At 44.0% G+C, this 14,904-nt stretch overlaps 1 protein-coding gene across 1 annotated transcript in view; it reads right to left on the minus strand.

The window, feature by feature from the left end:
* SUSD1 (sushi domain containing 1) overlaps positions 1-8,685 on the minus strand; it is a 109,369-nt gene extending 100,684 nt beyond the window's left edge. Inside the window, exons 1-4 of the mRNA XM_068973655.1 lie at positions 8,638-8,685; positions 8,319-8,469; positions 4,207-4,326; positions 1,529-1,684 (exon numbers count right to left, since the gene is read on the minus strand). Of these exons, the coding sequence (XP_068829756.1) occupies positions 1,529-1,684; positions 4,207-4,326; positions 8,319-8,469; positions 8,638-8,685 (475 nt within the window). The remainder of the gene's footprint in view (positions 1-1,528; positions 1,685-4,206; positions 4,327-8,318; positions 8,470-8,637) is intronic.
* Between the last annotated feature and the right edge of the window lie 6,219 nt (positions 8,686-14,904).

Consider the following 14,904-nt stretch of genomic DNA (forward strand, 5'->3'; position numbering starts at 1 on the left):
TAATATTTCTTTTCTTCCTTTCTCTTCTTCATATCCTTTAAAAAACATAATGCATCCTTGGAAACTATACTGAAACATACTGTTACAAAATTTTTCCTGTCAAACTCCCACAGACTTGAAAACACAATTTCAGGTGTTAAGCCCTCCAGAAAGCATCGCATCTCTCACCCACTTCCAAGGTAAGTGCCTCCAAGGATTCCAGACTCTGGAAAGTGCCCTCTGCTTACCCATGACTAATACATTCAACTGAAATTAGCTATCCGCCATCACCTCCTACTAGCACATCCTTGGCACGTAGGAAGCGCATGAAAAATGTATATTGAATGAACCATCATCTTCCAAGTGTTTTTTTAAAGGCACCTAATTTAATTCTGCAACACTGCACTTCTACAATCATGTAGCAAGTAATTTGCTACCTAAAACAACAAGATATTATAAAATGTTTTCTCTGAGGGAACGTGCTCATTCATGCCAAGAATAAATCAAATGTACCCTTTGAGGGACTTTTACCTTGGTACAGGTCAAGAGGGAGAATGAATCAGAGCATCAGAACCTGCGGTTCCTGGGAAAAAGATAAAAAATGCTCTCCTCTCTCGTGTCTCCCCCAAACCTTTAAATATCACAAAGCTTTTTAAGAAGAGTCATTGTGCCTGCTAAGTCGCTCCTGTCCTGTCCAGCTCTTTGTGATGCTATGGACTGTAGCCTGCCAGGTTCCTCCGTCCATAGGATTCTCCAGGCAAGAATACTGGAGTGGGTTGCCATAACCTCCTCAAGAAAAATCATTAAGTCCACACAAAACCATCTTAGAACTAGGAGTCTTTTCTTGCCTTTCCTCCTCATTACTGTTTCAAAGATTTCCTTAGAAAATCCAAGAGCTATATTATCATGACATACAATCATGAAAATAATAACAGGAGCTACTGAAAATTAGGAGGCCTTTGCCCACTCCTTTTATTTGACCAACATATGTCCAAAACCTGACCTTCAAAGCTACTGAAATCCTAAAAGTTGTGCTCCTCACTCAGCTTATTCCTCCAGGAGACAAGCCCACAACTCTAATAGGTGCATTACAGAGCTCATCCCTGGGGCAGTGTGCACAGAGCTGGCGAGTACCACAGTCCCTCCAAAGATGGCACACCATCTCGAAGAATCTCTCCTTGCTGTTTGTTATGAAACATTTCAGACACACAGAGCAAGCAAAAGAATATTACAGTCTCCCCTAGTTCTACCTCCACCCCCCAAGATTCAGCAATCATTCACATTTTGCCATTTAAAGTATCTTATAAATAAACACTACACCAGAAGCTTCATAATAACGCTCCTAGATACTTTAGCATGCAGCTCCCAAAATAAGAATATTATCCTAAAATACTACAATACAGCTATTCCTTCTAACAAAATGAACACTAATTCCCTGATACTAACTAACACTCAGGCCATGTCCAAATACCCACCATCCTCCACATCCCAGGTACCAGGTACCCTCGGCCATCACCGCATTGCCATCTGCAACCCCCTTCCTGAGTACCTGTGCAATAGGTGCCGTCATTGGGGATGAATGTCTTGTTGTTGTTTGTGGCTCGATATCCTTCCAGGCAAATGCAATAAAAGCCTCCGGGTGTGTTGTGGCAAGATGTATGGTTCCCACAGACCACACTGGCTCCAAACTGGCACTCATCTTTATCTGTGGGTACATTGAGACAAAGCACAGAAAGGGCTGTCACGCCATACCACGATCAACCACCCAGACTGTTCTCCTGTGCTACGGACTTGGGAATCAATATTCTATGACAACAGCAGAAAGATCTATTTCCCCAGCCTCTCCTCCGCTCACTATACTTCTCAGACTCCAGGACATGGGCTCCTCATCTCACGCCAAGTGCGTACGAAACCTCAAGAGAAACTCAGCATCTCATTTTGATAGCCCATCCTACTTGAAGACTGGGAGATGGAGATGCTTTTTGAACTTCTCCACACTTAAAAAGATCTTGTCATAGGCCTGGGGGGAAAAATCCAGCAGAATCCCACTTTTCCAGCTCAGCCATTCTCTTGCCTTTTTTTACAAAAATCAAAGTAGAATGATTTTGCATCCAATGATTAACTGGAAAATTTGTTACTTCTGAGTCACCAGGACACACAATGGAATTAGTGCTCAAGCCTCATCCGGGGGCAGGGCTAATACAGTGGCAGGAGCAGCTCCTGCTGATTGTTAGTGATCCATATAAACAATGTTAATCACCGAGTGAGGAGGGGCTGGAACCTGGATGCGTGATGAGACCACAGGAGCTGCCGTGACTATTTCTAATTCAATCATTTGAAATCAATGTCAAATGAACATAAACCTCCCTCCTGTCCTCCAGCCCAGGGGTCAGCAAACTTTTTCTTTCAAAGGCCGGTCATGGGTCTCCGTACTTTGGATCATAAAAGCACAGTGAGTCAGTAAACAAATTAAGACCCTATTACAAAAACAGGCAGCAATGAAGTCTGGCCCCCAGGTTAGAATTCACTCACTCTGCCTTAGACTATACCATCAGAGGGAACTCCTGTGACCAATTTCTCTTACATCCCTTGAGAGGTGATCTATCCAGCTGGTTTTTTGGGGGGAGGATATCATCTGCTGAGGGACTGGAGTTTTTTGTCTGTCACTTACTGTTTTATTACATTACTGGTCCCCTCACAACAGTTCAGTTGCCTCTCACAATTGCACACAATTCCTGCTAACCCAAGAGCACTCCACACTCCGTTCAAAATATGGTAGGTTTTTTTTCTTTCCTTTTCCTTACATTATCTTTTTAAAATTTAATTAAATCTATTCATCATTAAAACTATCTGTGGTTAAACGATCTAAGAACACAGAGAGGCCAAATGGACCCTCAAGCCATAGCTAGGTCAAGTGTCCAGTCTGGCTTACTACGCAGGGCACAGGGCTTTCAGATACAAGCCCACCTGCCCATAAGATGGAATGTTCCTTTGCTACTGTTCCTGAGGCACGTCTGCCCTGCAGACTTCATCAGAAGGGACATATGGGTTTGTAGGGAATTCTAGAGTTCTTAGGTCCCATGACTTAGCACTACATCTGTAATCTTACCTGCAACCTATGGTGTGGTCTCAGCACACCAATTATTGGAATATGAAGTATATAGTGTTTGTATCCTAAACAGAGAGGGTCAGGGAGGCCCAACTCCAGCCTGCAGGAACAAGCAAAGTTGTGTGATTGTGAAAACATGTACCTGTGAAGTAGAATATGAGTTTTTGAACTCAGGATTTAATTGTTTTTTTTTTTAGGAAACAAACAAGCAAACAAAACCAAAGATACCACAGTAAGGTGGTATATACTGTCAATCCACAGCTACAAGGTAAAACTATCCATATGTTCACTGCAGGTAACATGGATGCTGGGAGAAAACCATGATTATCCTAACATCCATTACCGTAAAGTTGCTCTGGAACTCTCTCTCTCTCTCTGAACTGGGCTTGACACTGGATATTATCTGACTCCTATGGCATGGTGCCATCACCCAACTCCAGTACTCTTGCCTGGAAAAGCCCATGGACGGAGGAGCCTGGTAGGCTGCAGTCCATGAGGTCGCGAAGAGTCGGACACGGCGGAGCGACTTCTCTTCCCCTCCCTTTCCCTATGGCATGGTGGATTCTCTGAGACAAAAAATTATTTCAGATACTTCTAGTCTAAAGGTATTTGTATTTCTGTAAGTCATCCAAGAGCTTAAAGGGTCACAACTACAAAAAACTTGAAGGATGGATTTTGGTAGACATAAGACTCAAAGAAACAGTATTTCACCTATCAGCCAGAAAAGTTCAATAGGCAATTGTGCTTTGTTTTTCCTCATGGTACTAATAAAAATAGTTTTCTGTCAAAACAACTCGAGAAATTTAAAAAGACAATACTCACTCAAATTGCTAAGTTAAACCCAAGACTTAAAACCAGATTTCATATCTGTGTTAGGTCAGAGAGTTCCCAGAGATTCAAGTTCAGTGACCTCTAACGTGAGGGATAATTCCTTGTAAACACTAAAGAAAGGATATATCCAAACACGAAAACAGAGACTTACTGTAATTGACAAAACTTCTTATAATAAAAGCACATGAACAATAGCAATGTTTGCCCCCCAAGGACACCAACTCTTTAATACTGGAGAATCTTGTTTCTTGATGAAGTTTTCAACTTAGCCAAGAGTCAGAACTTACCAATACAATGAGTCCTCCCATTGCCCACAAATCCATATTTGCAGATACAGATGCTCATCCTTTCTCTTTTCAAGCAGGTAGCATGTTCATGGCAAGTGGCACAGATATCCGAATGGAAATCTGAATCATAAATTGCATATATCAGGAAAAGAACATTTCAGTCACGTACTCCAGATGAGTCACATTTTTGGTAGCAGACATTTACAATGGAGAACCAGCATTTGAATACCAAAATTATAAAGGGTAGATTTTATTCCATACTGTTCATACTGTTCATGGGGGGTTCTCACAGCAAGAATACTGGAGTGGTTTACCATTTCCTCCTCCAGGGGACCAATTTTGTCATTGTGCTAAAGCCTTTGTGTGGTTCACAACAAACTGTGGAAAATTCTTAAAGAGATAGGAATACCAGATCACCTTATCTGCCTCCTGAGAAACCTGTATGCAGGTCAGGAAACAACAGAACTTGACATGGAACAAAGGACTGGTTCCAAATTGGGAAAGGAATGCGTCAAGGCTATATACTGTCACCCTGCTTGTTTAACTTCTATGCAGAATATATCACGCAAAATGCTGGGCTGGATGAAGCAGAAGCCAGAATCAAGACTGCAGGGAGAAATACCAATAACATCAAAAATGCAGATGATACCACTCTAATGGCAGAAAGCGAAGAGGAATTATAGAGCCTCTTGATGAGGATAAAAGAGGAGAATGAAAAGGTTGGCTTAAAACTCAACATTCAAAAAACTAAGATCATAGCATCAGATCCCATCAGTTCATGGTAAATAGGAGAAAAGTGGAAGCAGGGACAGATTTTATTTTCTTGGGTTCAAAAATCACTGCAGATGGTGACTGCAATCATGAAATTAAAAGACACTTGCTCCTGAGTAGAAAAGTTATGACAAATCTAGACAGTATATTAAAAAGCAGAGATATCACTTTCCTAACAAAGGTCTGTCTAGTCAAAGCTATGGTTTTTCCAGTAGTTATGTATGGGTGTGAGAGTTGGACTATAAAAAAGGCTGAGCACCCAAGAATTGATGCTTTTGAATTGTGGTGCTGGAGAAGACTCCTGAGAATCCATTGTACTGCAAGGAGATGAAACCAGTCATTTCTAAAGGAAATCAACGCTGAATATTCATTGGAAGGACTGATGCTGAAGTTGAAGCTCTAATACTTTGGCCATGTGATGCCAAGAACTGACTCATTGAAAAAGACTCTGATGCTGGGAAAGATTGAAGGTAAAAGGAGAAAAGGGCAGCAGAGGATGAGATGGTTGGATAGCATCACTGACTCAGTGGACATGAGTTTGAGCAAACTCTGGGAGACAGTGAAGGACAGGGAAGCCTGGTGTGCTGCAGTCCATGGGGTGGCAAAGAGTTGGACATGACTTAGTGACTGAAGAACAACGAAAGACCTTATTTCACCCTTAGAAATCTGCAGGGGTTGCCCGCTGCCCACAGAGTAGAGTGCAAATTCTTCCACCTGGTATTCAGTGCTTCCCTAAGTGTAACCCTAGACTAACTCCTATAAGCCTCAATGCTTCCAAACTCAAATACATGGTGATCTCCAGGAAAGAGGCCAACTGCTCTTTCCCACACAAACATGCTACCCACTGTCTTAGTCCATGCCCTAGTCATGATGTTCCTTCATCTGGAATATCTATCCTTCCCTCCCTGGCCAACTAACACCTATTCTCATTTCAAGACCCAGCTTAAATATCACACTCTCCCTAGGGTGGTCCTCATTCCCTCATTCTTTAGGAAAATTTAATGTATCTTCCTCTGTGCTCTCCTAATGCTTATACATTCCCATATCAACCATGTTAATTTGTCAATATATTCTATTCCACCTCTGTCTTCCCAGCTGGTTATTATGAATGAGCTTCTCAAGGACAGGACTTATGTCATTTGCCCACATATCATTAGGGCAGGGTAAAAACATTCAATATATTTTTATTGACCAACTGGATAAAGGCACCTGCAGTCCTACTGCCTGCAACTTAAAAAGCAATGGGGAAATTCCCTGGGCATTAGGACTCCATGCTTCTACTGCAGGGGCATAGGTTCAATCCCTGGTGGGGGAATTAAGATCCTGCAAGCTGTGCAGCATGACCAAAAAATAAATAAAATAAACTACAATAGTTATTTTTAAAAAGAAGCAAACGGAGGGGAGAGCTACTCATCTACTGCCCTATCCATTTTCCTTTTAGGGAAAAAGTGGCAAATGTGTTTTAAATGTCAGTGAGATAATAACCAGTCCCAGGAGGATCACCAGATCCCAATTATTTAGATAAGCAGCAAAAATGTTTGGGGCTAAAATTCCTGAAACATCCAGATCTACCAGATGGTGATACATGGCCCAAGATCAAACAAGAATTTCTAGCCGAGATTCTGTGGGAACATTATATTGCACTCCCAGTGTCTGTAATATCAGGAGTTGACCTAGGAGGGAGAACATTTCAGCATGGAATTTCACCTTAGTCTTGGCTCCATTACTACCCAGGTAATAAAGACTTAGCCCACAGACTGCTCTAGGCATCAAACTAACTGAGAAAGGGAGACATACAAATATTCTTAATCAGGCTTGTTTTTTATTTTTTAAAACAAAATATAACACAAAAATGAGACAAGCCATGCTTATCACTAAGAAGTACTAAATTAACCATAGGATATTAACAAATATCCCAAACTTTAAAGAAAAATGCAACAAATTTTAAAAAGTAGAAATTATAAAGGTCATACTGACTGCTGCTGCTGCTGCTAAGTCACTTCAGTCGTGTCCGATTCTGTGCGACCCCATAGACAGCAGCCTACCAGGCTCCCCCGTCCCTGGGATTCTCTAGGCAAGAACACTGGAGTGGGTTGCCATTTCCTTCTCCAATGCACGACAGTGAAAAGTGAAAGTGAAGTCGCTCATTCGTGTCCAACTCTTCGCCACCCCATGGACTGCAGCCTACCAGGCTCCTCTGCCCATGGGATTTTCCAGGCAAGAGTACTGGAGTGGGGTGCCATTGCCTTCTCCCATGTAATAATATAATAAAATTACAAGATAAAACATAAGACTTGCATCCCCAAAAGTAAGCCTTCTTGTAAACTACAGAACAGTCTCCTAAATAATTATTGGAGCAAAGAGGATATCAACATTGAAATGTTTAATACCAGACATAAAAGCTTATCTACTTCAGAAAAGCTGAGTTTGGCATGTTTTTATATACTTTAAAAGAAAAAAGAAAAGCAGGCAGCCAGGGGATGGGGGGAAATAGAATTTTAATGCAAGAAGCTTGAAAAAAGAAAAATCAAATAGAGGCTGTGGGATAGGGGAGTTAGGACTTAGTAAAAAGATGTTAAAGAATTAGAAAATATATTCAAATTCATTGAAAAAACTTTTGCCAAGGTAAGCCCATCCATTGTAAAGACTAGTAGTCAAATTCAAGATTGGTAAAGAAAAAAAAGACTATATACAAACATACAACTAAAATACATAAACAATTTCTTTTAAATTACAAATGAAAGACTTTCAATTAAACACAGCAGACGTAACACACTCACAACCCTCCACCCCCAAATTTTAAAATGACATTAAAGGACCATCAAAGTATAAACCCTGGGAGAGAAGATGACAGCAAGCCAAGGATGCTGGCAATATTTCAGAAGATGAAAGAGACGGACATGCGAGAACTGACTGAGAGGAAGAATTAAAAGGAAAGAAAAAAGAAAGGAAGGAAGGGAGAAAGGAAGAAGGAGGGAGGGAGGGAGGGGAAAAAAAGAATAATAAAAATAAAAATAAATAAAAGTCAACCTGAAAGGCTCAGGAATGAGGTCCCTAAGTGCCTCAGACGGCAAACATAAAGGGTAGGGCCTGAGAGTTTAAGGAACAAGTGGAAAATACGGAGGAGTAGCTAAATGCCCAGATCCTCTAACTGACCCTGGCGTAAGATGGAACTTTGCAACCTGGAAAAATGCACCAGGAAGGTTCCAGTTATATGAGCAACAGACAGAGTTGAAGGGAGAGATTAGTCCCCACACTAAATGTCCACCAATATGGGGTAAATCTATTTAATCATTTTTAATACACAAGACGTGTGCCAGGCTACCAAAGGCTTCCCATACCACCTGCAGAAGAGAAAGTGGTTTCCAGAGAAAGGGGGACCGCAACGGAAGCCTCTTGTTCAGCCATAATTAACCCACTCTGCAGGGCCGAGTAGGGAGAGCCTCTGAGTGCTAATTGCTTGTGGGACCAGGAGTGGGGAAGAAACCTATCCTAAAGAAAGGGGTAGGAAGTACAACCTCAATACAAGGAAAGGCAGGGGTTGGGGTGGGTTTGGGGCTGCTTCTGACCACACAATAGTGTTCATTGATCAATAGCTCCTAACTCAGTTAGGAATCACTAGAGGGCTTCTCTTGAGGTCCAGTGGCTGAGACTGCCTACCAATGCGGGGGACACCGGCTTCAGCCCTGGTCCTGGAAGATTCCACATGCTGGGGAACACTCAGCCTCTGTGCCACAATGACGGAGCCCAAGCTCCAGAGCCTGAAAGCCACGACTACCGAGATCACGGGCGGCAGCTACGGGAGCCCAGGAGCCTGTGGGCTCTGCAACAAGAGAAGCCAGCACAATCAGCCACCACAACGAGAAGCCAGAGCACTCTAGCAGAATAGCCCCTGCTCATTGCAACTAGAGAGAGCCTGTGCGCAGCAACAGAGACACGGCACAACGGAAAAGTGATTAATTTTAAAAAAGAACCACTGGAGAAAAGCACAAACGTACACAATTAGTTTACAAAGTGACTTTAAAATTTAACAATGTTAAATTTTGAAGACATTAATCACATATTTATTCCTTTATTCCTTCCTGAAAAAAAAAGTGTTAGCTGTTCAGTCTGTTTTTTACTGTTATGTAATGAACTACTCCAAAACTTAGCCACTTAAAACAGTAATAAATATTTATAGTCACACAAACACGGAGAATCACTGGAGACAAAGTAACCAATTCAACCCAGTTTGAATACTAAAAGTCCCCTGTCCCAGGAAACCCCTCAGTTTGGTGCAAACCAAGATAATTGGTCACCCTATTTGGAGAGCTTGTTAAAACAGAATCCGAAGTGTTGGGTTTGGGTGTGGGCAGGGCCTGAGAATCTGCATTTCTAAGAAGCTCCCAGATGGACCACACTACCAGCAGCACTGAAGTGAAAGTTGCTCAGTCGTGTCTGACTCTTTGCAACCCCATGGGCTGCACAGTGCATGGAATTCTCCGGCCCAGAATACTGGAGTGGCTAGCCTTTCCTTCTCCAGGGGATCTTCCCAACCCAGTGATCGAACCCAGGTCTCCCACACTGCAGGTGGATTCTTTACCAGCTGAGCCACCTCTACATCAAGGACCCTGGGAAATACTGAAGACATCTTTCACCAAGTCTGGACTGAGGCGCAGCACAGCCGTGGGACCAACATGACAGAGAGAATAACCCAACAGAATCCTCCAGACCCGTGCCCAGGTCACTGTGCCTATTACCTGGGGACAGGGGTGGTGAGAGGAACTGGGTCCAGGCGCAGCTTCACAGCCACATCAAGGATGACGTGACTGCTGTCTTCAGCAGATTCTGCTTAGGAGAGCAGAGAGGTGGCTGCGACACAGTAACTGAGGTGACTACTACAGAGGTGAGGGACACCCCACACACACCTTCCCCTTGGCCTAGGGATGCCTAGAATTACTGGCAGAGCAATAGGAGAATGCAAACTCTAGCAAAGAAGTCTAAGAAGATACACCTGACAGGTGCTCTAAGTTACTATTACTGTGTCTCTCAGCTGAGGGCTGCCACCCTAAATTCACTTCCCTTCTCTACTCTGCAGTGACTACGTCAGCCAAAACTACATCCAACAATGAAGCACCAGTGTCTCAGTCCCAACTGGAGTTTTCTCTCTTGCTCCCTGATTGTGGGATCGTAGGCAAGGAAACTGTCAGAGATCTGGTTTTAATCTTTCAGATGGAGATCACGTTCCGAGGACTAAATGAGAAATATCAGTGCTTCAGGAGCTTTCGAGCACTAGACAAAGAGCTAATTTCCATGAATATTTATAGCTCTTTCCATAGATATTGTTATTGTTGTTAGAAACAAGTCATGCATGAGACAGTGCCTGGTCTGAGACACCCTGGTTCAGAGCAGGGTTAAGACAGATCACTTGGGCTACAATCCTAGCTTGGCCATTAACTAGCTGAGGAATCCTTGACAATCCTGTGCCTCAGTTTCCTGTAAATCTGTAATCCGAGGATGAAAATAAACCTATACAGGCTGTTTCGTGGGTTGAAGAGTAAATGAGTTCATCTGCGTAAAGCAATTAGAATATGTTAGGCGTTATTGTAACATCCATGCAACAGCTCTTCGTTAATGAATAAATGAAGGTGCTGACAACTAGCCAGCTCCCAATTATACTAATAAAGAGTCATGGAGAGCTGCACTGATGCAGAAACCCAAAGGAATATCGTGTAGACAGATGCCCACCTATTCAGGGGGTTGATATTCTGGGAACCATAGTACCTTCACTTCCTTGTTCACTCCCTGCCCACCTCCCACATCCTCTAGCCTTCTGAGTAACCTCTGACTCAGAAGCTGTAAGTTCAGCTTCCTCACCCTTTCAGCTCTGCTTACCCCTCCCCCCTCTCCATGTCACACTGCACACATGGACACCTAGACCTCGGGATGGAGTGGAGGCTGCCAGCCCGTATTTCAAAATTCAAGCAACAACTTACATGCACCCTTGAAACAACAGCAGATGGACTGTGACGAAGCAGATTTTGTCCACTGTCAAGGGAAGAAGGAAGTTTAAAAAGCACAAATGGAGTGCTTGGATTCAAATCGTAATCTACTCCCCAGCCATTCACCAAACAAGCCCACTGCACAACCTGCCTGAAATCCTGTCTCTCAAACTCATGGAGACATGTGGAAACAGATCAGATGACCTGAGGGAGAAAGCAAAGGGGAGCTGACGCTCAGGGAGAGAAAGCATTCCCGAGTCTCCTACAGTACCGCAGAAAATTGCATGGCTCCTAAGAGACTGCATCAGATTCCGGAGACAGAAGGAATGTGAGAGATCTCACAGCCTCTCCTCTCCAACATCCCTGACAGGAAAACAAAAACAAACAAAGAAAATAGCCTCTACATTAAAAATCCGCCAAGACAGAGCACACTCTACTCTTTCAAGCAGTATAGTCCTCGCAGGGCAGTGGGAACCATCGTCCACTCCCTCTCCCCGTCAATGCAGGGCTGCCATTCCCAGTCAAGAACCTATAACCTTTCTTTGCATTAAATGATTATCAGCCCGCATCTGCGCTGGCCCTTTTGCCTTCTTCTGTCCACCTTCCTCTTTAACCAAGACCAACTTGCAGCAGGACCGCCACACCTGGCCTCCAGACCAGGAACCAACCCATGCTGAGTGTCCCAACGTCAGTGTTTCAGAACTCTGAGCAAAGCAGCCACACCCTAAGGTTCACGTCCTGAATGTCACCCACAAACAGGCTGCCTCACATTCTCTAGCAGCTGCATACCTTCCCCCCCGCCCCCCATAATCCATATTCAACCCCAACCCCACCTCACCCCCTGCCCCATCCCCTTTGCAGACCTAAGGCCAATAGGCCACTTGCTACCTTAGGCTGCAGAGACCTAAGAGCCAATTTTAGGATTTGACCAGAAGCTGAGAATAGGCCCAGGGCCAAGTTCCTGGAGAAGGAAGACAGGCCACGGTGGGAATCGGCCTCGTCAGCTCTAATCCTGCTCCGTTACTTTCAGTGACTGTAAGTCACTCCAAAACAAGGCACTCCTTCCATTTCCCCCTCTTTCCTCTTCTCACTCCGAACAGAGTATGTGCAGCTGTGATTCACGATGACAGAGGGAAAACCAAGCCTATGCGCTGCAGATTCAGGAAGCCAGTGCCCTTCATACTATAACAACTTCCCCAACTCCCTCCACCCATCGCTCCCCAAGCCTCTCAAGGCCTCTGCCCAGCCCCTGACTTTCCCAAACCCCAAAGGGCCTGAGCCAACAGGTTCCTCAGCCACTCCCAGACTCAGAGCAATACCAGGGAAAGGTTAAGAAACAGGACTGACTGGTTCCAGCCCTTCTCACCCATTACTAACCTCTCTGCTCCGCTAGGGCTTGGCGCCTCACCCACCCACCAACACCCTCCTGCTCTATCAACTACCATCTCACAGCTTCCTCCCACTCAGGCTACCTGACTTCCGCTCCTCCACTCTCTCCTCCCTGAAGCATCTTTGTTGCTGTTGTTGTTGTTGTTCAGTTGCTCAGTCATGTCCAACTCTTTGCAACCCCACGGACTGCAGCACACCAGGCTTCTCTGTTCTTCACCATCCCTTGGAGCTTGTTCAAACTCATGTCCACCGAATCGGTGATGCCATCCAACCGTCTCGTCCTCTGTCATCCCCTTCTCCTCCTACTTTCAATATTTCCCAGGATCAGGGTCTTTTCTAATTAGTTGGCTCTTTACATCAGGTGGCCAAAGTATTGAAGCTTTAGCTTCAGCATCAGTTCTTCCAATGAATATTCAGGACCGATGTCCTTTAGGATTGACGGGTTTGATCTCCTTGCAATCCAAGGGACTCTCAAGAGTCTCCTCCAACACCACAGTTCAAAAGCATCAATTCTTCAGCACTCAGCCTTCTATATGGTCCAACTCTCACATCCATACATGACTACTGGAAAAACCGTAGCTTTGACTAGACGGACCTTTGTTGGCAAAGTAATATCTATGATTTTTAATATGCTGTCTAGGTTGGTCATAGCTTTTCTTCCAAGGAGCAAGCATCCTTTGATTTCATGGCTGTAATCACCATCTGCAGTGATTCTGGAGCCCCCAAAAATAAAGTCTGACACTCTTTCCACTGCTTCCCCATCTATTTGCCATGAAGTGATGGGACCAGATGCCATGATCTTAGTTTTTTGAATTTGAGTTTCAGCCAGCTTTTTCACTCTGCTCTTTCACCTTCATCAAGAGGCTCTTTAGTTCCTCTTCGCTTTCTGCCCTAAAGGTGGTGTCATTTGCATATCTGAGGTTATTGATATTTCTCCCTGCAGTCTTGATTCCAGCATGTGGTTTGTCCAGCCTGGCATTTCACATGATGTACTCTGCATAGAAGTTAAATAAGCAGGGTGACAATATACAGCCTTGACGTACTCCTTTCCCGATTTGGAACCAGTGTGTTGTTCCATGTCTGGTTCTAACTGTTGCTTCTTGACCTGCATACAAGTTTCTCAGGAGGCAAGTGAGGTGGTCTGGTATTCCCATCTCTTGGAGAATTTTCCACAGTTTGTTGTGATCCACACAGTCAAAGGCTGTGTGGAGCATTTTGGATAACAGTTAAATGTAATTTAGCAATGTTACCAGTGAGAGACTGAAAATGCAAATGGACAATGGCTAGATCATACATAAAAACATAACTCTGACCTACAACCTGCAACCACTGGTCTAGTAAGTCAAACCACCTCTGTAACAATAAGTCCCAAGTGATCAGGATTTAATCAGTATTGGCCAGTTTCCCTAATATTTACCCTTGCCTCAAACTTAGGGCCAATCAGAGAAAGCCAAATACACTCCCCTAACCAATGGGATGCCTGCTGTTAGAGGGAAGCCATTGCCAGCTTGCCCATGGCAACATCCTCCAGCCAATGGGGGCATACCTGAAGATTTCCCTTTTCCACTGTAAAGTTGTGACTCCCCAGCCTGTCTTTGAGTCTCTGACAAACATAAGAGATAATGGCTGACTCTCTTGCTAGAGGAAGCTTTATATAAACAGCCTTTGCCTATTCTCATGGAGTAGTCTTCATTTATTTCCATACCAGATTCCTAATACAAGCCACAGTCCCTACTCACAAGGACCTCTCACACTAGTAAACAATTACACTGCAATATTCATGGGAAATAAATGGGGAAACAGTGGAAATAGTGTCAGACTTCATTTTTGGGGGCTTCAAAATCACTGCAGATGGTGACTGCAGCCATGAAATTAAAAGACGCTTACTCCTTGGAAGAAAAGTTATGACCAACCTAGATAGCATATTGAAAAGCAGAGACATTACTTTGCCAACAAATGTCTGTCTAGTCAAGGCTATGTTTTTTCCAGTGGCCATGTATGGATGTGAGAGTTGGACTGTGAAGAAAGCTGAGCGCCAAAGAATTGATGCTTTTGATCTGTGGTATTGGAAAAGACTCTTGAGAGTCCCTTGGACTGCAAGGAGATCCAACCAATCCATTCTGAAGGAGATCAGCCCTGGGATTTCTTTGGAGGGAATGATGCTAAAGCTGAAACTCCAGTACTTTGGCCACCTCCTGTGAAGAGTTGACTCATTGGAAAAGACTGTGATGCTGGGAGGGATTGGGGGCAGGAGGAGAAGGGGACGACCGAGGATGAGATGGCTGGATGGCATCACTGACTCGATGGACGTGAGTCTGAGTGAACTCCAGGAGTTGGTGATGGACAGGGAGGCCTGGCGTGCTGCGATTCATGGGGTCGCAAAGAGTCGGACACGACTGAGCGACTGGACTGAACTGACTGATGGTGTAAGCATATAGGGCAAAGGTATTATATGGATATGTATGTGTCCATATGTGTATGTATAGATACTTCCTTAAGTATGTAGTGTCCCCCACAATATGGCACAGAGGTGTGTGTGTGGTGTCTCTGGTGCTGC

The sequence above is a fragment of the Capricornis sumatraensis genome, chromosome 6 (genome assembly GCF_032405125.1).
Source record: "Capricornis sumatraensis isolate serow.1 chromosome 6, serow.2, whole genome shotgun sequence".
NCBI classification, from domain to species: Eukaryota; Metazoa; Chordata; class Mammalia; order Artiodactyla; family Bovidae; genus Capricornis; species Capricornis sumatraensis.